We start from the raw sequence: 24,304 nt of genomic DNA on the forward strand, positions 1-24,304 counted from the left end.
GTTTATCCAAGATTTTACTTGCTGTTGTTAGCAAACAAATTGGTCTATAGGATTTAGGATCCTCTAAGTCTCTATTAGTTTTAGGAATTAAAATCAGTTTTGCTACCTTCCACTGATTAGGGAACGCACCTAATTCTAGGCACTTGTTGTATAACTCTAAAAGTATGAATGGATTCTTTCTGTTAATTTCAGCAAGCATCTCCATTGGGATGTTGTCTAATCCAGGTGTTTTCTTTTTGGCCATTTTATTAATCGTTGTTCTTATTTCATTTATTGTAAATATTTTATCTTTTTCTTTTGTTTTATATAACTCAATACTTTTCCTCAATTTCTTCTGCTTTTTACTTTCTTGTTGGGATTGTTCCTCTTTGAAAAGGCATCTCACAATAGTTTCTATAGTTTCTTTTGTATTTTTGGTTTTTGTACCATCCTGTTTTTTGACACCATGCAAAACTGTTTTCCTTTTCATTTTATCTGCCGCTAATTTATAAGGTAGCTCAAAAGGGTTCATTCTCGTTATTTCGCTACATAACTTTTCAAAGCATTCAATACTTTTATTTCTTAACATCCCTCTGTATATTGATTCATTCATTTTATAAATTTGTCTTCTCTTCATTCTCTCTTCAGTGTTTTTACATCGTTGGTATCTATGCCGCAAGGCTCTTGTCAGTTTTCTTTGTTTCTCCAGTTCAGTGTCCCACCAGGGGACCCTGAGATAATTTGTCTCTTTACTGTTCGATCTTTGGCTAATTCCTTGAATGAATTCTGTAAATTCTTCTACCCATACTTCTAAATCCTTTTTAGTCTTTATCCTTTGCATTGTTTCTCTTATATCAGCATATTTTTCAGCCACTTGAAAACTAATTTTTTATATATATACATAATACCTGTCCGTGAACATGGGAAATTAAAAGCAAATTGATCTGGAGAAATGAATTTTGCCATAAAGTGAAAACACTAAACTTATAGGTTTTTTTAATCAAACAGATATCTTTGGTAAACGTCTATCTATCTATTTGCATGCATTTTATCATAGTAACTCACAACTGCAAAGATCTATATGAATGAAATTTGCTATGAAAATTAAAAATCAGAATTTTAGATATGTGTGGTATTTCAAATAAAATCTGTCTAAAGATTAATAAACTATTAGTGCGTATTTCTGTTTGTATATGAATGTTATGGCTAAAAAATACAACGACTTATATAAATAAAATAGGAATTCTTTCTTTAAGGTCATAAAACTATATTTGTACCAAACTTTCAATCCAGTCGGTACAAAGAAAGACATCTAAAAGGCATTATTAATTTTCTTTATTATATTACAAAACACTCCACTACTCGTAGTAACTGAGCTGTTGAAGAATTTGAACTTGCGGAATGCCTTGAACTTCGAGGGTTTGCAATTAATTTTCTTAAACTATCCTATCCTCTCAATATGTTCAACGGATGCAGAGTAGAGTGGAAAAAAAAGCAGAAAAGAAGGTGCTAGATAATCTAAACGTACCAGAAAGTCGAAGAGGCAGTATCCTCCTGATTTATTTTTTTTTAAAATAATTTATACTAATAGCCAGCAGGAATCGTATCCCCGAAAATTTCTTGTATATTCCCCGGTCAAGGTCTTATCCTCGCCCTTTTCGTATAAAATTATTAATAAGGTCGGGACAATCTAACATTTGCTGAATCTATTATGCGAATATGCATTTTGAATATCTTTATGCCTATAGAATGAAAACAAAATTAACACGGAGCTACAATTGTATTAACAAGATAATATACATATTTTCGTTGATTTAAAACCCTTTCGCGACTGGCTTGTCATATATGCATCACCAGCGAACGTCTCTCATAGTCTGGCTTCGCACCCGTGCATTTCTGGAAATCGAACTCATGGGATGATGTGGCACGTATCCATTCTAAACTAAAACATTTAAGACGTCACTAGATGGCTCCCTGTGTCCATTACTTTTGAAATAAATATAGTTTTACTACCTTTGCTTCAGTTTGCAGTCAGCCTTTGGTATTTTACTCATCAGCTAATGCGAGGGAGGGAGGGGGGTGGTTGGATAAAAGTAATGTAAATAAACAGAGCTGAAACGTGTAACGCTGCAATTGATAGAATCATTTGCATTTCTGATCTCGCCACGAATTCTTTCTTTCTCCTTTTTTGTTATTGCTGTGTTATTGGTTTTACGGCCACTTATGTTTGTTTGGTAAGATTTCAGATACATTTCTTGTACATATCTTTCTAACGGAAAGCCTTGGTTTCGTTTTATCATGGCAAGAAAACGATATTTGTGCAGAAAGGATGTGCTCCAATTATGAATGAAGTAATAATCTAAAAAGGTAGAAAAAATGAAGACGTTAGAACTTAAACTTTATTTTTTGTGATTTTTTTTCCAGAGTTAGGCTTAGCGACGCAGAACCCCCCCGCCTCTGCGTACGTCTAGGATAGAGACCTCTCTTCCGGAAAGGGTTAAGTCATTGCGTTTATGAGAATTTGGTTTTAAACGTATGCAAAAATACACACCAACTAACCTATCTTCCAATTGGAAATTTTAGCTCAAATTTTGATGAGAATTTATATTGTAGATGCTGAAATCGTGTACCAAATTATATCTTCCTAGCTCTTTACGTTTAGGACTCATCGATTCACATGCAATCAAACAGCTAGACAGACAGATTTTCAATGAATAGATTTGGTTCAAAGTGTGATAGAAATTTACAAATTTGGTCGGAAACCATATGCAAATTTTATCAATCTAAATTAAAATGTTTTGCATTATTTTGCACTCAGACAAACATAATGCTTTTTTGTCCTTTTATACTCAAGGAGATCTGAAATGGCGAGATTCTTCGAAACCTCGAGTTTCAATTTTTCAATAACATTACATCCTTTATATTTCTTAGACGAAAAATCAAAAAAGGAAATTGAATATATCTCTAAATGTTTGTGCGTGTTGGTTATCTACAAACAACCACATATATAATTTCAAGAGTTTGCAATGTTGATAGCGCTATTAATTCTAAATCTGTTTAATTTAAATTGTTGCATTTTTCAATAACAATTTTCACATATAATATATTGTAAGAATTGTCTAAATTACTTTCTTGTAACATTAATGCCATTCCTGAGAAAGAGTGAGTTACAAACATTCCAAACCCTATCATAAATGAACCGGTCTAACCGACCGTGAAAATTCTCTCCTGGTGGGATGTAGAGAGGTTCGATAATGATGACGGACCTTTTTTGTATTTTAAAGATTTTATTGTTTCTCCGCTTTCGGGAGTTGGATTGAGCCTTGCCTTTCGGCGTTGCTGCTACGTCGATGATGTTACAAAGGCTGACGGTTTTTTACATATACCACTAGAGGGCGTTACAAGTGAGAGGCGGGGCAACATGCTTACGTAACAGGATGGTTTCTATTTCAGGCGAGGGAAGCAAGATCAAAAGCTAGGACATCATAGGTGATAACTCGTTTTACAACCTGTACACCTAAACGGAAACCGATCTGCCATATGCACGGTCGGCTGGGTCACGTCAATAGCGAAATGAGTAATTGTTGCTGAATGGATTCTGGTCGTTTATGTTTAATGGATGTTAGTTTGTTTATTATTGCTGAATGGACCCTTATTTAGGTACTTTTGCGACACCAATGAAGAACTTTTGACTCTGTCTTTATTATGAGCTAGGAAGATATGTTATGAAGATTCTTATAACAAATTATATACCATGTTGAGCAATTACACTTCATATCATATTGGGACACAATAAAAAGCAAAGTGCTCACACAAGAAAATGATTCTTTCTTTGGTGTATGTGTCATGGAAAGTGTTCTCTAGAGGCAATCTGAATGCTATTGTTTGTGAATCCGTTGTAATATTCTACGTGTTCTGTTTTTTTTGTGTGCGCCTTTACTGTGAGTTTCCTATCTGTGGAATAAAGCGTCACTTTCATTATCAAACCTATTTAATTTTTTTTATCGTATACCCATTGAAAAATTCCGTTGCAATTTTCTGAAATATATCTTGAATACTTTCACAGAATAGACACAAACGAAATCCATATCTATGATTTAATTAATAAATATATATGCTCAGTTGTATTTTTCCAAACTACTGCGATTTTAAGTGTATATAAAAAAATGTTTTTACAAGCGTTAATAAACTGAATTTATTACACACTCATATGCAAATATTTGGTTAAAGAAAACTGAAAAAAAATCTTCCTTCTTTTGAAAATCGTATTGAAACATATTTTTTCGACAGTGTTTTCATTCCAAACATTCCACGGCATGTACGAAAAAATACACCAACCTTCTTAAATCTAGCACTGTTGGAACAAGGTTTTGATTTATAGGGTAAAAACTTTTTTTCGCAAGATTGCTGCGTGGATTTTACGATTGGTTATACCTCCCTAGATTTATGGGCGATGTACTGAATTAAATATTTACACCCTAATTATGTTTGGGGGTAGGTTCTCTCCATATTGTTTTGTTGGCTATGGTGTTGCCAAGAGAAATGAGAATTCCTGCAATTTCACGTTCTGACAAATTGTTTCCTGAAATTGAAAGTCTCAGAATTGGAGAGAAGGCGTAGTTTACGAAAATAGATCGATTCGTTTTCAAAGTTTTCATCATCTTTTTAGTTAGAAAATAATTAGTGATACTATTAGAGAGTTAATAATTAAACACTTTTAATTTTGTTAAGGTAGAATTTTTATCCGATTTTCTCTTCATTCCATTACTTTCAAGAGTTTTGTAAAAATGTACACATTTGCATTCTTTTCAATAATATACTGTTTTAATATTTTGAGAATTAATTCATTATTTAATAAAGTAAATTTACTAAATTTTTAATCTAGTTAATTTAACCATAGCGACATCTGGTGGAGAATTTCAGAAAATTGATGTAATGATAATAAAAATTGATATAATTCAAAAGCTTACGTAATGATTCAAAAATTGTCGTAATAATAATAAAATAGTTAAACCATGAATTACTTCATAAAAATGAAATGTGAATCGAAGATTAAAAAATAGGAAAAAAATTAATCATGAAATTTTGCCTTTTATCTATAAATTCAAAGTGTTTTCTTGAAACTATTTTCGAATTAATTGCTACTAAATATTGAAGAGAAAAATAACAATGCTATTTTTATCAATACCTTCTTTTTCAGAAATAAGATTCCTTGGTTTTTAAATGGAATATTTTACAAAAAAAAAATGGCTGCTTAATGTTTGAACAATAATGAAAAGATATGATACCTACATAAAATCTTACTGAATTACATTTTGGGAAAACTTTGATTTTCAGAAAGAAAAAGGATAAAAAATGCTTTTATGTTAACTTAGGATGAAATTAATTTGATTGTGATATAAAAACTATTGCCTTGTATACCATGTATTATTCCTCATGTTGTAATGGTTTAATCATCGAATTTTGTTAAATGCAATTTTGCCTTAATATTAAATTTTAATAGAAATATGCAAACGGTAAATATATTTTAAAATAATAATAATAATTTCTCTGACACACTTCTAGCGCTCTGTTACCATTTCCAAATGTTTTTTTCTCCTTATCTAAGTGCTATAAATATAAAAAAATATTTATCTGTATAAAATACAGACTGTATTAGATATCTCTAAATTTAAAGATTTACATTTTTTTTTTATAAATCTATACCAACGCATTGAAAAAATATTTTCATTCTATATTTCCATCATTGAACTCTTATGATTTGTATTCTATAATAGACACTAGTGGTAACTAGATAATTGGTTAAAAATATAGATAGTGTTTAATTCCATTTATATAACTTATACACCTTTCATTGTAAATAATTTCTGCAAGAAATATTTTTAAGCATTAAGTTTTAGTAGGTAAAATATTGTTCAACTGTTCTGTAGATATATACCAAAATATTCACAAGGCAATCACATCCCATGACATAATAACACCATTCAAATCTCCCACTCAGCTACCCGAATCGCCTTTCTTTTAATTACGTGTTCGCCTTTGAGGTTTACTGTAACTTCACCTTCTAATTCTTGCAAACAGCAGAACATAAACAGAGTCCTTATTTCGCAGCTTATGGCACTGTTAGAAAATCACTGAAATAAACATTTGAAGAACTATATAAAGTTGGTTAAATTTCATTTTTGTAAATAATAATAATAATGATTTTTTTTTCAAAAAATTACAAATTATAAAAATATATATATATATATATACTATAAGTTTGCCAACGGCTTTCACACGGCGCTTTAACCCTTATCTGGGGAGGTGCGGTGTCTCAAACCGCTAGGGATGGACTTACCCTATGATAGGATGGTCACCTCTATTCTACTTTTAGCTGAAACGAATGGATTTGCCCTGTAGCTTCACTACACGTGCACTTTTTCATCCGGTTTCAGCGGATGCTTTTTCAAATATTTCAGCTGTTACTCTGTAAGACGTCAGTGAGACCGCACCTCTCTTTTAGTGTTCCAGTATCACACAAGGCTTAGCAAAGAGCTCTAAAACTTTGTCCTCTAAATATCCTTCAACTTACTATCTCCTTATGAAGCAGAGCTCCAGAGGCTTTTAAATGAAGCATAAAATGATTTTTAGTGACGTGGATAATTGTACAGAAAAATGTTTTCGATGAAAGTTTACATTTGGCTGATTATGATGTGTATGTTCAAATATAATTAACTTTTCCCGTGATAATGTATTTTGAAAAATTTATAAAATATATTAATATGCAAGGGAAATATTGTTGAATTTATATATTATATTTATGTATACTATATTAATATATCTACAAAATTTATAGGTTGACTTTTATACAAATACTTTACCTAACGTTTAAAATGCCCTCGGAAAACGAGCTAGGAAAGTTTCTGATCTGAAATAATACCGAGAAAAAAAGAGTCAATTTTACCCATTGTCATTTTTTTTTTTAATATTTCATATCAATGTTGAATTTTAAATTACATTGTTTTCTATATAAATTTGTATACTGTAAAAATAAATATTATTTAAAAAGTAAAATGTAATATGCTTTTTCAAGAATATTATTTGTTGTAACAAGTAATTTGAAAAGAAAGTGCATGTTCACACCCAATTTCAATCTTTTTTCAATGATAACATTATTTTGAAAATTTTTTTAAACTTATTTATGTATTAAGAAAAATATCTGCAAAATAAATTGGGCGTCTTTCATATTAATACTTTTATTAGAAAAATTAATTTGAGTATAAAAAAATGCGTCTTTTAGACCACACTTCCCTAGTTAAGCCCTACATTTTCACCTGCCCAGTTAAGAGTTAAACTTTATCTGAAGATTAATTGTAAAGTACTGGCAGCTGCAAATATAAGAGCTGAGCCATCTAGCGAAAAGAATGTTAGAGGTGTGGGATCCTACCATAATGGTTTCTCTTACTGCGTTTTGCTTTGATTAATTGTTTATACATACATTATTGCTATAATGTGTATAAGACTGTTTTCATGCTAGTACCTATCAATCTCTTACATGTGTGTGCATCCGAAATCAAAAGTGTTAAGAAACTGGCGAAGATTCACTATATTATTCTGTAACTGTAGACAATTCTTAAATTGTGTTCAGTAATTCGTTTCTATTTTTCTGGGCAAAACCGTGTGACAGCATCGCATGGTGCAAAAAGTGCAATGCCACATTTAAATATCGTGTAGATTTGCAATATGATTGAAGGTTAGACGTATAAATATTGACGACGCTGGCCTTGAGGAAAGAACTATGAACTGCGGCAAATTCTGATATGGTATTCATGAGAATAAAATTAGAAGAAATGAATGCACTGAACAATTTGGAAACGCCTCAACGAATGTTTAAACAGTGGATGTAATTATAAAGGAAATTATAATTTGCAGGAAATTTTTGATTACAAATATAGCTAAGAAGTGGTGCAATGTGATAGAAAATGATACAAACATTGACGACGCTGATCTTGAGGAAAGACCATCAACTGCTCTAAATTATGTCTTCGCTGCTCATGTGAGTAACGTTATACCGGAATACTTTGCAGAAAGCACTGAAAATTGTGTGACACACCTCAACGAATGTTTAAATAATGGAGGCAATTACATCGAAAATTTTCAGGAAACTTTTGGATAAAAATATAGCTAAGAAAGGTGCAATTTGATAGAAAATGGATGTACAAACATTCACGTTATACCGGAATACTTTGCAGAAAGCATTGAAAAATGTGTGACACACATCAACGAATGTTTAAATAATGGAGGCAATTACATCGAAAAGTATAATTTGCAGAAAACTTTTGGATTCAAATATAGCTAATAAAGGGGCAATTTGATAGAAAATGGATGTACAAATATTGACGAAGCTAAACTTGATCCAAGACCATCAATTGCGACAAATTCTGTCTTCGGTGCTCACGTGAGTAACGTTATACCGGAATACTTTGGTGAAGTCATTGAAAAATGCATGACACACCTCAACGAATGTTTAAATAATGGAGGCAATTACATCGAAAAGTATAATTTTCAGCAAACTTTTTGATACAAATATAGCTAAGAAGTGGTGCAATGTGATTGAAAAAGGATGTACAAATATTGACGAAGCTAAACTTGATCCAAGACCATCAACTGCGATAAATCCTGTCTTCGTTGCTCACGTGAGTAACGTTATACCATAATACTTTGGAGAAGACATTGGGAAATGTGTAATATGCCTCAACGAATGTTTAAATATTGGAAGCAATTACGTAGAAAAGTATAATTTGAGATACCAATAGAATATTTTGATCTACTTTATTTATTAATACACAGTCTTTTTTATTTTTTAGAAAGCAGTCGAAAAAAAAAAACACGTTGATAATTTTAAAAAAATGACTCCAGATTGTTATAATTAAAGATTTTAGGCTATTAAAATGTAAAACTGTTTTGTAAAAATTGCATTTTCATTGAATTTTTTTGTGAATTATCTTTTGCAGTACTGTTTTTGAATAGACTGATTTCGAAGGCTGTTAGCATTAATAGCATTGGCTCATGCATTGTTGCCACGGGGATGTCGTAACTTAATTGTGGAATGATTCCTTCTAATACATCTCAAGTTTCGATGAATTCAATAGAAATGCAATTAATTAATAAATACTTGAAAGCAATTAATGAATACTTTATTAACTAATGCAAGTAGTAAATACATTGTTACAATATATTCGCTGAATTTATATTGTTATATAATATTTTTCCTCTTTTGTGTCTCTTTAAATCTAGTGTTCATTTACGATCACAGAGAAAAAAGATTAGCAGAAATAATGAATTGATCGATGTGGAGCATTTTACGACAGATATCGCATTTAAGCCTACAAAGGTTTGTTGTAACCATGATTGTAAAAAAATGACAAGAGTATCTGAATATTAGTTTCAAACCTAAATCTAGAAATTGCAGAGGCTATTGGAAAAAAATCCAAAATGCAAGTATAAGTATCCAGCCTAATATAGCGGAAGGACAGGACGGTTAACAAAAAAAAAAAAAAAAAAAAAAAAAAAAAGGCCGGAATTCTATGAATTCATTTAATTTATTTGCCCACCAATAAAAGAACACAAAATTTTTAAATCAAAACTCACTGTTATAATATATATTTTCTCATTTCTTATTGAGTACTAAGCCCTCAATGTGAAACCAGCCGCAGCCCGGTGAATCATAAAAGCACTTGCCAGTAACGTATTGAGTTAAAATAGAAGGCTCTGTACTGGTAGTTTATCTATGTTTATATACTGTACTGCACATTTCAATAATTTATTAGAGAAAAAGTTAAACTTTTCATATTTTAACATAAACCCTGTAATGTCTACTAAATTTCGTTAAGGAAAACTAGGCTGGACAGTCACAAGCCGATTTTCGGAAGTGTACTGTATAAATTCCGTAATGCTCATCTTAAATGCAGAACACATAAACAAAACATAAACGTAAATTGTAGGTCCAATTCATAAGAAAATTGACTCAAACTGATTTTATTTTTCATTGATAAATGATTACACAGATATGAAAAGGAATCCTAAGATGAGTCAAAACCTAGTTTTTAGTTTTTGAAAAAGTCCTTAATAGATGATAATGAACAACGGGAAGGACGCTGTTCTTTTCCTATCACAACTTATATTTTGCACACGATACGTAGGAGGATCGTAGCAGAGGCTCACTTCCAGTGCCTTAGCAATGTTGTCAGTACAACGCCATGGTTTCCTCGTTTCATTACAATAAAAGAAAACTAGGACAGATAGTACGAAAGCGGAAAGTCGCGAACCGAATATTCGGGAGTGTACTGCTTATGTAAATAAATGAATGAATTGAAATAAAAGCTCAGAAACGATGGAATGGTTAATTATTTAAAAATATTAAGAGCCAAGATGAGATTAAAAATACATAAATAATATTTGACATATTACTTCCCTTTCAGCTTATAAATCGATATTGATCATATTAAAGTGACAGTATTCAAACATAGAACAAGTTTCAAGAACAATTTCTTCATAATCTAATTTTTAAAAAATTTCAATTCAGTTGATATTTTTGAAAATAAATTATTTATCGATTGTAACGAAAGGACACAATCAAGAATATTTGATTCAAATTCTGAATACATTTTAGTTCAGAAGAAGGCTGAATAGAATAGGTATTATTCTATACGCATCTGATGATTCGTATAGAATAATACCATCTTATACTGCGACACTTATAGTTATTGAACGGTTCAATGGATATAAAAACATTGCCTTTATTAATGATAAGGCATATCAATACTCCGTCCCGGCCGAACCAATGCGGAAAAAACAATGGGCCGCCGCAAAACAATCCTACTCAGAGCAGATGCGTAGGTCTAAGAACTTCTAGGTCCAATTGAAACTGGTCTAGGTTCTTCAGTCCACCATCTACTCCTTTATTTTTAGAATATCAAGTTGTCTCTAGGTGCCCATTTCATGTCCATAAATACGGACCAAAACCTAATTCACATTACCTTAATAATCTACTAACAAATAATAGTTATTCAATTTAGTCATCAGCAATCATAATACCAATACTGTACTAAATTTACATATTTGTTAGTGCATAATAGGAAATTATTATGTTAATATAGTAATGGCATGATAATTAACAGAGTTAATTTTAAAATTAGAACATTTCCAATAATTAGTTTATTTACATATGTACATGATGTTCATTCCAATGCTCATTCCGTGATGTTCATTCCAATGCTCATTCCGTGATGTTCATTCCAATGCTCATTCCGTGATGTTCATTCCAATGCTCATTCCGTGATGTTCATTCCAATGCTCATTCCGTGATGTTCATTCCATTGCTCATTCCGTGATGTTCATTCCATTGCTCATTCCGTGATGTTCATTCCACGATTTCCATCTGCACCAACTTCATTTGGTTTTATTAAGGACTAGCCGCCTTTGGCGACCAGCCGGTTCGCTAATCTTAATGCACGTTAAAATTTTAATAATTAAATATTTTATGGAACTCCCATTTGAATTGCTCCTTCAAAAATATTTTAAAACTTGAAATTTTAATAGTCATAATTCACTCATATTATAAAGGCCTTTTGCCATAACGTAATATGTATCTCTAATTTTCTGTTAGTTCCCGTAGAATTCATGCTTTAAATTAAAGTGAAAATGATTAAACTGCAATAAATATAATAATATTTTTTTTAACTGAAACGAAGCATTTTTTTAAAATATGAGTGCTGAAAACAGAGTCGCTGAGTATTAAACCTTATGGGCACTAAAGAATATTTTTCTTAATTTGTATAACATCTCAAGAAGTTTTCAACAAAAGTTTTAGATTCATCATGAACAGATCAATTAATTAACAATGTTTAGTTTTAAATGCATCAAACACTAAAAAAATAAACACAACAGTTTGAAATAATCTGTCAAAAACATATTAAGCCTTCAAAACCAAGTTGAAAATAGTTGTCAACAATCAGAACACAATGCGCAGGAGTGAATTTTCAACGCCAATTATGGTAGCGCAAATGCGTGAATTTTCTACTCCAGTTGGGGTAACGCTATGCAGATTAGAAGTTTTTAATTTCCTTTATTATGTTTTATTTTAATTCAAAAGTACTTCAGAATGAATCTGAAAGAACGATTAATTAACAATGTTTAACTTTAAATGCATCAAATCTTAAGAAAATAAACAGAATCCTTTGAAATAATCTCCCGAAAATTTCTTAAGCCTATCCTCTTTAGCGTGGGAAAAAAACTGAAGCCTTACTCATTTGACGGTGGGAAAAGGAAAAGAATTTTTTGGTGGGAAAGTTAGTTTTTAATTAATAAAAATTCAAAAAAAGGGACCCCAGGTGCACATTCCCTACCTCCAAGGTATGCATGTGCCTAATTTGGTAGCTGTAGGTCGAACGGTCTGGCCTGTAGAGCGCCAACACACACACACACACACATCGAGCTTCATATAAGTATAGATAAGAACATATTTAAGCATTTTTCGTTTCATTTTCAGGCAACAAAACTCTTCGAAGAAGAATTTGGGGTCAAAGCCATACCTCTGGACATAAAAGAGATGCAATACGCCTTAGCTCTGTGGAATGCCAAGTACCGAGAAATCGGCGCTGGACCATTAAGAAATGAACTGTGCTACGGCAAAAAATCGGTCAACCTTTGGCTAGAATTGGTGAAGAGTTTCTTTCGATGCTCGGATCATACTTTGCATTTGATTTATTTCGGATTATTAAAGCCTATGGACGACAAAAGGTACCACAAGTGCCTGGAGATGTACAAATCACTTCATAAGAAATTCGAGGCCATATTTGAAGATGCAATTTTCCTTTTCCCAACCCACTCGGAACCAGCACCACATTACCTCATGACTATTCCTAAATTCTTTAACGCTGGATACACTGCTATATTCAATATTTTGGGTTATCCTATTACTGCAATACCTGCAGGTTTGAGTGACGGGTTGCTCATCAGTATACAGGCCATCAGTGGTCAATTTAAAGACCACCTCACAGTAGCGGCAGCACAGGAACTGGACAAAGTATTTGGTGGTTGGATTAGTCCATGTTCAATAAATGTTTAATGAAAAATTTGGAGAAATAAAATGAATAAAAATGAAAGAAAAATAAACTATTTTGCAACTGTTTTAGTATTTGTTTGGCCTTTCTTATGTTAGTTTCTTCTTATAAAATCTTTTTTAGTGTTATAAAAAATATTACACAAAGAGTAATTAACTTATTATGCAATATAAATATGAAAAGCACAACGATAAAATTATTTTCTTAATCATGTGTTTTCAATACGAAATTATCAACCCAAAATTAAAGCAATCTTTATTAAAATAACTTAAAAGTAAATATTTCCTGAGTCAAAATTAATAAAAGATGCTCTGTATTTAGTGCGCATTATTGTTGAAATATCTAAACACAAATGAACTTAACCAAATTAGAAATGAATATTAAGTTTAAATGCAGTAATGAATTAAATGGAATAAAAAAGAAATAAATGATGAATCAGTTACTGAAGACTTTTACAGGGGTCACCTCAGGCAGGGATTCCAACACGGGAATTTTTCTGTGTGGGGTTTGACGTTCGTCCAAGTATTGACCCCTCGTGACCCAAAAATTCCAAGAAATTGAGGGTTTTTAAAGAAAATAATTAATATCAATAAATCAAACAAAATAAGCAAAAAGTTATTTCAAAATTTAAATCTAAGTAAGACCACAGAAAAATTCAATTCTGCTGTGTATATTTGAAGGTACTTTCTGTCGAAAATCAAGCAAAAGAAAACTTTAAAAAATTGTCGAATAAAAAAATTCACGACAAAAAAATTACATGATCAAAAAAAAAATCTTCCTTGATTATAATTTGTATTTTAAAATGATTTCGAAAATATTTTTGCTGTATACTATTCCCGGAAGTAATTGCCCTAAAACGATAAAATCTTTATTTAAATGAAATTATAATTGAATTTCCAATTATTTTATATATATATATATATATATATATATATATATATATATATATATATATATATATATATATATATATATATATATATATATATATATATATATATATATATAGGGTAAGGCCCAATTCGACCGACAAATTCAGAAGGGGGGGGGAGATAGTAGGCATCAGGAGGATAAAAAGAAATCACCATACAACCTGGGGTCCCAAACATCGTTTAGGGGGTGAAAATCGCAAAAATATAGAGAGTCGCAGAACTGTTGGAAACTAAAAAAATTTAACAAATAACAAATAGTATTTCAACTAAGGATTTTTTTTAAAGTGAAAACATATTAAGTTTTTTTTTTTCCATGTTGGTACCATGTACTATGGGATGATCTAGGGGGTCGTAAATGACTGAAAACGAAAAAGTAGTTTAGAACTCATATTTGCAAAAATATTAAAGCTTGTAGAAAAATAGAAGCTTGAAAATATATAAAAGAAGTTTTAAAAGCATGTTCTCATCTATCGAATTGCTTTGATAGATGACATATATAACGTTTCACGTAATGTAATCTTAATTTTTATGAAACCAAGAGACAAGCAAAAATGAGTTGCAAAATAAGATATTTTCGGAATGTGTATTTGTCTCACATTTTTTTATGATTTAAATAAAAACAATAATGCGTAACTTTTTGAAAACAAAAATGTTAAAACTTCTTTAAAAATTTAATTAATGCTCTAAAATATCTTTGCAATACAATCAAAAATTCAGTGAGCATAACAGTATATATTAAAAAATGTAATTTACTTTAAGAAGTCATGGTAATTTACTTTAAAAAAGTTCCAAATATTTGATAAATATATTAAAATTTTTGATTAAGATTTAAATACACTATAAAATTTAGCAACGAATAATAGGACACATTCATATAGTAAAATTTGCCAAATTCGCAGCTCAGAGAAAAGAGTCGAATTTTTATTGCCGAATTCTATTCATCCACAATATATAAATCGGTGAAAAATATAAATATCAACATAACCAGGTAAAAATAAGATTTCAAATCAAAAATGGCAATACATCTGTATATTTAATAAAATCTTAATAAAGTAGCAAAAAAATGTTAACTTATTTTTAATAAATTTTAAAGTTGAAAATGAGGAATAGTGCAGCGAAACTTCAACTTCAACTGTGCAATTCACATCCAAATCATTGAAAAAATATTAATATTAATTTTTTTCTTAAGTACAGGACTTCAAACATTTACTCACTTACCATCATAAAATATAGAAAGAAAAAGATAAAATAGTAAATAATTATAAACTTTGAATTCGAGTTGGAGATTAAGATTTAATAAAGAGAAATTTCAAAAATAAAGTAGATTTTGAATTCCGCAAATTTTACTGCATTTCTAGAGCATGAACAGTTCAGCTAATTTCTCATATATATACTATCATTAAAAAAGTGAAATGAATCAACATTTCTAATTTGTCATGTTTATACTCGATCAATAAGTAAGCAAATAAATTCTAATGATATTTAGATTAATAAAAAGATTTTAGGTAAAGATTGATTAACATTTAAGCTGAATTGGCTATTGATTTATATTTAAGCTGAAACTAAAAATTTAATTTAAGGGATAGAAATTAGTAATTCATGTTAAGAATTTTCACTTTATATCAATTCAATAGTTCTTAGACGATGTAGATGTCTAAGTTTAAGATGGTACATAAAACGAATATGTTAGTTATATTTTCTAGAAACTGCATTGCTATCAAAACTAACAGATATCTGAAAAATATCAGAATATTTGGTAATTAAATAAAGAAATCGAATTAGAAATACATAAATTTTATTTGCAAGTTTGATATACAAAAGCAGAAGATTTAAAAGATTGTTACAATATAAAAAGTAGAATGTGAATGCATTTGAAATAAGAATTCATAACTGGTATCAAAGCAAATCTGGTTTTGCAATTTTATGTAAAATCCTTAACAAGAATTCAATCAAAGCATTTTTAAATAAACTGACTTCATTTCCGAATTCTATGAATGAATTCTTAAGAGTTGCATACATTTAAATAAATTACTCCTAATTTATATAGCAAATTTTTAATAATTTCAACGAATGTTTTCAATTGCATTATACAATTCAGAATGAAAATTAAATATTGCATTTAATATTTAAGAAAATGTTTTTCCAAATTTAATACACAAAACTTCTGAATAATCAGCTGCTAAAAGGTTTCATTTTCATTATCATAAAAGAAAATTAAGAAGCAATCAACGCTAGGTTATTGCAACCTTCACAATCATTCACCCTTTTTCTCAAAATGTTGTTTTATTCACAAAAATCTATTTCTCGAATAAAGAACCTTACAAATTTATCCACTTGCGATCGAGGAAGACAGAAAGTTAATTTGACATTAAATTCGAATGAAGATGAATTCCAATTAAAGACAAGGAAATTTCTATGAAAAACAGTGTTGAAAAGAACCAGAAAAAACTGCAATTCACCAAATTCTATATTTTTATAGCATGACCAGCTTCCTAATCTGTCATATCTATATTCTTATCAATAAACTATCAAATTCTAATAATTTTTATTTGAATTAAAAGGATTTTAGGTAAAGAATATAAAGAAATAACTTAATCTTATGCATTTCTACTTTTCATTTGAACCAATTCAATATTCTACCGACCTGGATGTGCGCAGCGTCTTAAACTAACAAATTCATTAACTGAATTTATAATTTCCCTAAGACGTCTCCCATCGAATAATTTTTCTGTCAGGAGTAAATAATATTCAGAAATACAAAATTGAATTCAAAATGCATGAAGTTTTATTTGTATGTTTGATATACGAGTACAAATAATTTACAAGATTATTACAACATAAAGAGTTCAATGTAAATGCATGAAGAATCCAGTACAAGTATTAAAATAGCAAAGACATAAATGACGGCTTAAGAATTCAGTTTCATAAGTAAAGCATTCGTTTAACATTAAATTAACATACTTGAGTTGGAATATTTTATGCAGCATTAATTGCTATAACTAGGGAAAAACATTTACACAAGTTAATGCATTTGTCAGAATATCAATTGAAAATTCATTATAAAAATATCATTTCAACACGTAATGTAACAGAATATGCAAAAGTTTAATAATATTCTATTAAATTAAAAGAATTCTTTAGCAAATTTATTATTACTGAAAAGCTGATAATTCAGAACCCTAGACTTTCTCATGTTATTGGAAAAGAAAAAAGCGACCTGTCCTACATTTAGATTATTTAACATTCATCGCATCCATTCACTTTTTCCTTCAACAAAAAGAGACATTCAAGTGGAATTTTATGCATATTATTTTATACTCATCATTAAAGAGCATTGTATTTTCTCCAAAAGCATACTGATCACCGTGATGATCAGGCACGATGATCAAATGCTTTCTGAGAATCAAAGGATATTTTGATTGGCTGGCCGGCCGAGCCAATCAAAGTATACTTTATCCGCGGGTGTAAACTTTACATAAAAAGCCAAAGTAGCGAGATATTTAGAAATTTAAATTTACTATTAATCTTACTGTAACTATTGCCATTTTATTTTAAAATTTTAACATAAATAAAATGTTTATTTAAAAAATAATTGCAAATGGATGCAACGAACAGATAATATATCTAAACAGACTACGGTAAAAAAATGTTAAAGAGATTTAAATTAATAACCATTGACATTACGTCTTAATTTTGATTCAGAAACAATGCGATGCATTATGAAATTCGCATATAAAAGGTAATGAAAAAAAAACTGAAAGTTTATTTACAATTTTAGAATATTTATAATTGCAAAAGTAAAGTATTATCAAATTTATAATATTACCTTAAAACGTCTTATCAAAATACAAAATTGCTTCATGTGCGTTAATACATGACTTCCGATTAATATTTTTTGAAAATATTTTCGAAATTTCAAACAATGTAAGAAGACAAACATACATGCTAACAGCACCTTTTGATTTATCCTCCATACACAATAGACATTTTTCTTAACAAGAGTTACTATTCGTATATTTTGAATTTGCTGAACATGCTTATGACGGTTATTATAGCCAATTTCATAACTTTAGAGTTTAAATTTAAAAAAGAATTTGTCTTAAAGTAGATATCTTGGAAAATATAACTGAAGTTAAACATAAAATATACATATGATATTAAGTATAAAATAATTTTGCATATTTAAAAACACATATTTCAGAAGGAGAATACCAGGATCATTATGAAATGCAACACTCCTTCATATACTAGAATCGTATACATATTTAATTATCGTATATAATTAAATATGTTCTGCATCATAAGAGCATATTTAATTATTTAACAACTCATTTTTACAATCACAAAGCGAGCTCTAGAAATGGACAAGATCATGGAATTGTCACGAGCGTTGCCATTCAGTACAAAATGATATCAAAAGACTCATTTTGAAAAATTTGTAGCTAAAATGAAAAACAGATCAGTTTACAAAAAAATATTTACATTTTAATTATGCTATGGTAATCGGCAATTAAAAATATTAAATCATCTAAAGGCGAAAATATTTATTTTCCACTCACAATGATGAAGTAATGCACTATGCAAATAAAATTTGTTTATTTCATAACTGCTATTCCTGCCTCTATTGCTGGGTCAATGACAGCTCTGCCTGTCAACTTATTGGGCTCTAATAAGAGATTAATAACCATACAGAACTTTTAAAGCGAAAATTTATCTGTAATGTACAAACATTCAGTCTTGTTGGAAAGTTATATAGATTACTAGCAAAATTAAATAAACTACCAAATTTGAAGTTATTCATATTAAAAAGCCATTTCACCAAAGTAATTGATTTTAAAATACTCATTTCGCAAAGATTAAAAAAAAATATATATCAAGTACTACATTTGAAAGGAATGAATGCTGGTATAAGAATAAAAGTTTTCAGACAATTTTAAGACGAAATATCGATTGAATTGTCAAACACTTGTTTTGAAGAGGATATTTCGCACACATCAAGCTATGCAAAGTTTGAAAAAAATTGTAAAATATTCAGTATCTTGCTCTTAGAATAGAATAAAACATTTCAAAGAGGTATTGTTTTCTCTCAAGTAATGTTGACTACATACATGATCACACTTCCTCTGTGCAGACTATTTATGTATTAATTTTTTGTACTCATTATAAATTTAGGCGAAGCCAAATTGAATTTTACAAACTCAGCTGCCTACATTGGATCTCCATTCATAGCTCCATTGAAATGCTCCAAATTGCAAAGGTGAAGGCTCCAAATGGTGTCTTGTGCCGTGATCATTTGGATTAAAACATGTAGACATCTGAAAAGAAATAGATTAAATCAAACTATCTAGAACGCCATTAAATGCCAGAATATACAAGACTAAATTTTGATTTTTAAATCCACTCCATAACTCAATTATCTGAAAAAAATTGCTATCAATAGAAGCGGAATCTACATTAAGATTTTCCACCAACAGTTTGCACTATGAAAATGCAACTAAAAATTTAAACACAATTTTAAATTAAGCAATTTTTAATTATTCCTGAATTTTCTGAGACATGCGAATGTTTTTGTTCTCTATGAAAGTCAGAAATGGCAAATAATGAATGCTCCAATAGCGTCTGGTACTCGTTTAGTTTTTAGAATAGGGTCGATTCTGCCATTCTCTCGAAACTTTCACAGAACCGCTTGAAAGCTCCGAAAACGAATGCATCCTTGCATAGTGGAGAGAAAAAAAGAAAGGCCCGATGTTAAGAAATGAGCATAATTCCTTTCGTAGAGACTGCAGATGAATTTCCTAGATTGCCGTTTATATACTTGAAAATCAAATGAGTTTGCCTTACTGATCCTTATATGCTGGTAACTGCTATTAATAAAGAACTGAAAATTTTAAATATCACCAACTGCAATACGTTTGGTTTGGCCCCAAAAATAACTTTAGCGGAGAAATGACACAAAATTAGGTAGAAACATTTTTACTTATCTCTCATAGGTACATGCCTGAAAAGGTTTGGCCTTACACTTCCCCATGGACAAAAAGAAAGCATACATAGGTCAACTCCATTCTTGGTCAATGAATTACTTCAATGTCTATTTACAGAAATTGATCTCCCAGTATAACAAGAAAGTTAATTCTGTTCTTATATTCAGAGGCAGCTAAAACTTTAATGTTTCCAGGAAACTATGGTTTATGCAATTTTTGTGCCTTCGGAATACTTTCTAGAGGGTCCAAATAAACTAATTTCCGAATATCATGCTATTCTGATAATTTATTATAATGATTCAAGAACTGACCATGACAATTTGATACTACAAATTATCTTAAGGAAATTTGGGAGTATTGATGGCTTGTATATGGAAACGAGAAAGCCGTATTACTAATGGTGACGGCATGCTTATCCAAGAAAAAATGCATCCATAATGGTCGTAAGTTATTTGACCTATGAATACCCAATGAAATAAGAACATTTTTATAGGTCTATTTCATAATCAAAAGTGATTGGATACAATTTTCAATTCGATTTGAGTTATAATTGTGCAACTTACCGATATCACTTCAGAACCAGTTTTTCCGCCAATCCAGACATCAGCCGCAAATTCTAAATATGGAAGAAGCCGAATTGGTGTTCACTGCCCAGGTGAGGAGTGGTATTAAGCCGTTGTCGAATTAAATGGCCTCTCATGTATTCTTTGAAGAATGCGCTGCTCTAATATCAATTGCAGGAGATTCTGCCTCTTTTTCGATTCATAAGACGTTCCATCATGAGTAAACACGAAGAATTCCGTCAGAATACTTTCAGGTATGAGAAAATTAACTTAAATTGATATCTCCAAAGTTCTTGCTATTATTAAGCTAAAAACTGAAATTCTCATTCGGTTTTTTTCCTGCTCACCTCTTCAAAACAGCGTATGTAGTAATGGCCATGGGTTTCTCCCTACCTCAAACTATGACAAATCAACGTAATTCAGACTCGTCACTTTCTTTGAATATGCAGGGATTATTAACATTTCTTTCACTTTCAATTCACTGTGTAGGTCATCTTTAAATTCCGGCAATTTTTTTGTACAAAGTTGACACTAAGCTCAGCTTAATATTTGAGGCTTTATAAATCATGCAATAAATCTTTAGTCTGTTAATCGGATTCCATAGGATCCGAATTCTAATATGAGCTTGTTGAAGCTCCATATCTGTTGTGCCGTGATCACTTGCTTCCAAACCTTTGAACATCTGAAAAAAAAATTAATGATTAGATATGAAATCTATCAATACTATAAAATGCAAGTATATACAATTTACTTTTGCTTTTTTTATCTACATCGAAAATTCTAAAATCTAATAAGAATTTGCTTGCAACTTTATTGACAGAAATTTAAGATCTCCTGATTAAAACTAGAAACTTTTAAGCTCACATCAGTTCATTTTTTCTTTACAAAAAATTTATCTATTAGCAGTATTTGAAATACAAAGTATTTGTTAAACAATTCATCTAAATATTTGGTTTTAAAAAAATGCTTCCAAATCTTTTCCCGAGAGCTATAAGCTGATAATAAGCATAATTGCTCATTCTACTTAATATAATAATTTTATTCGCTAAACGCTAGAATACTCTTTAAAGCAACCCACAAAATGCTTAGAGGTAAATTATATGAAATATCATTTAAGGAACATTCAGTTTTAATTTTGTACGGTTGCATTTCAAATTTTATGGATTGTCATATGTAGATGCTTGAAAAACAGAAAAGCATCTACATTTGAGGATCATACCAAGAAGCATATTTATTGATTAAAACTTAGAGGATCGAAAAAAAATGATTTTTTAAAAAAAGTAATACATTTTTTCATTTATAAAAAGTTTCCCCCAGGTCCATATAGACACAACACAATTATCTTTAATCTTTTTTTGTCCTGTTAGAAGTAGGGATTGCAATACCGGACCAAAATTTCAATACCGGTATTCGGTATTTTTAAAATCTTAATCCCGGAATACCGGTTTCAATACCAGTATTAGAAATTTTAGAAAAAGAAAAAAAAAACACAGGTGTATCTTTGTTTTATTATGCCAGTTTTATAAGAGTGTAAATATCACAAAAAATATGTAACTTATAAATTATAACAGTATATAAAGAATCACAAAAAAGTAAAGGAACAACTTATTTATTTAAATCACAAAAAAAAGTGTAAATATCACTATTCAGTCTGTGGTACTATTACAAATTTTTGAAATGCATCTTAAACATAATGCATCAATTGTACTGTCCTTAAACCTGAACAATTATTGATTTGCGCCAATTAACTTTCCAACTTTTTTCATAACTGTTGCTCCATTAGTCGTTATGGATACAATATCTTCTTTCAGGGATAATCCATGTTTCGCTAATTTAGATTTAAACAATTAAGCCCTTAATTAGCTAATTAATTTCGCCCGTTAGGGAGACATAAAAACAAAAACGTATACTATTTTGCTATGTTGGCGATCCCTGAACATATAGTGGAGACAATTTAAAAAAATTCTAGTAAATACCGAAAAACCGGTATTTACACTTGTGAATACCGGTATTACAAAATTGTAAAAAAGCTCAAAACACCGGTATTCGGTATCCCGGTGTAGCAATCCCTAGTTACAAGTGCTTGTTGGAATGAATGATTTGAGAGTTCTTTGTCCTGTACTACCCAAGTGATTACATGAAAATAACCATCATATAACATATTTCAATACCGGTAGTTCTTACATTGGAGGTAGTTCAAAGGATCACACATATTTCAATAAACGTTTCCCGGAAATTATGTTTCACTTCTCCTTGCAACTTCCAGAAAGCTTACTTTCGAGACGAATCGAATACAATTGGTTTCCAAACCCCTGTCGCTTTATCAGTTTCATTAATATAATTTGCAAACTTACCGTGTCTTTGAATTTCTTGTATTTTGATGTCATCTTAAGAGAATACTTCCTCGCATCCAGCATTGGTGCAGATGGAGAGCATGTACTGTTTTCTCAGTTCCATGTACTGGTGATTGACGTCGTGCCTTTGTCAAACAAAATGGCATGGACACAGATAAATCGTCCACCCTATGAAAAACTAATGAAATAAAAAATACATTTTTATAGCTCTAACTACCATTAATAAACTATTACATTCAATCTTCATTTCGATATGACAATTATAAATAGCATAACTTACCGATACGAATTCTGTACGGAACCGAGAGAAAGTCCTCTGGCCATCTAGATGGCTGCTATGAACACAGTTTTTGCCAAAAGCTGGGAAGGCAGTCACTCCACATATGAGGAAAGGCATTTGCTTCATTGCTCCAACAAACATCTGAAGAGTCGTAACTGCAGGATTTGTTCAGTTGATAATTTATGTGAGGTTGCCTTTTCTTTTGAATGAGTGAAAAATCTGATGAATCTAACACAAACTTCCTGGTATGAGCGAGGCAGTTTAATGATCCAAGATTTTAACCTCAGAAACTTATAAAATTAAATATTCTGCACATTTTCAGAAACGTCACAAGAAAACAATCGCTATGGCTCTTTCCAATATCATTAGACTATATCAAGTAAAATCCACATAATTATGGCACTTTCTTCACTTGAAAGCCACTTTTGTAGAATATCCAGAGATTATTTCTTCCGTATTCAATCAAAATACCAAAAGTTCAGATTCCAATGCGTCTTAGAAGCTTTCCTAAAGTTTAAAAATATACGAATGGGCAACTAGCACTTTAGTGTTTCATTTTAAATTTTGGAAGACGATGAATTACAAAGATCATCCCACGCTTACTTTTTTGCTCTCTAATGAAACAACCTCCTTTCCCTTAAAGATGTACCGACTGTTTTTTAAGCTCTATGAAAAAGATAAATCATTTTTTATGCATCAAAGGATAGAGAAATACAATACGGAATTTTCCTACTTTCATATACGTTCAAAATAGCTGTATTTAAAGACAATATATCCAATACTTAAATCGATTACATATCCAAACTTTTCCTATCCCTGATCTAGCTGATGACTTCCTTTCATTCAATTCAAAAAAGTTAATTAAAATTCTTCCGCATTCAATTCACGAGATTATTCAAACTTCTGTTTTCGAATTTTGCTATGGAACAAACTAAATTATTTCTAATTTCTGGACCTGTGATTGTTCAAATAGGCTTAGCTACTTTATTCAGTAGAAATTATACTTAATTGCGCCTCAAAATATCTAGTCACTTTAGGATTAATTAATATGCGAGCACGAATTGAACGAATTTTTCCGTACGAGGTGCGATGTTGTAACGTCAACTAGG

The 24,304-nt window shown here is 30.4% G+C and overlaps 1 protein-coding gene across 1 annotated transcript; it reads left to right on the forward strand.

The window, feature by feature from the left end:
* The first annotated feature begins 8,495 nt into the window (after nt 1-8,495).
* On the forward strand, nt 8,496-13,090 carry LOC129956652 (fatty-acid amide hydrolase 2-like). The gene is made up of 2 exons (XM_056068583.1): nt 8,496-8,657; nt 12,512-13,090. Exons 1-2 carry the CDS (start codon nt 8,496-8,498, stop codon nt 13,088-13,090), a joined length of 741 nt encoding a protein of 246 aa, XP_055924558.1.
* Nucleotides 13,091-24,304: the final 11,214 nt, after the last annotated feature.

The sequence above is a fragment of the Argiope bruennichi genome, chromosome 11, assembly GCF_947563725.1.
Source record: "Argiope bruennichi chromosome 11, qqArgBrue1.1, whole genome shotgun sequence".
NCBI classification, from domain to species: domain Eukaryota; kingdom Metazoa; phylum Arthropoda; class Arachnida; order Araneae; family Araneidae; genus Argiope; species Argiope bruennichi.

Coding starts and splice junctions, on each gene's coding strand:
- LOC129956652 (XM_056068583.1), top strand. CDS start 8,496: ATGGAGGCAATTACATCGAAAAGTATAATTTTCAGCAAACTTTTTGAT. Junction 8,658..12,511: donor ATCCTGTCTTCGTTGCTCAC/GTGAGTAACGTT, acceptor TTTCATTTTCAG/GCAACAAAACTCTTCGAAGA.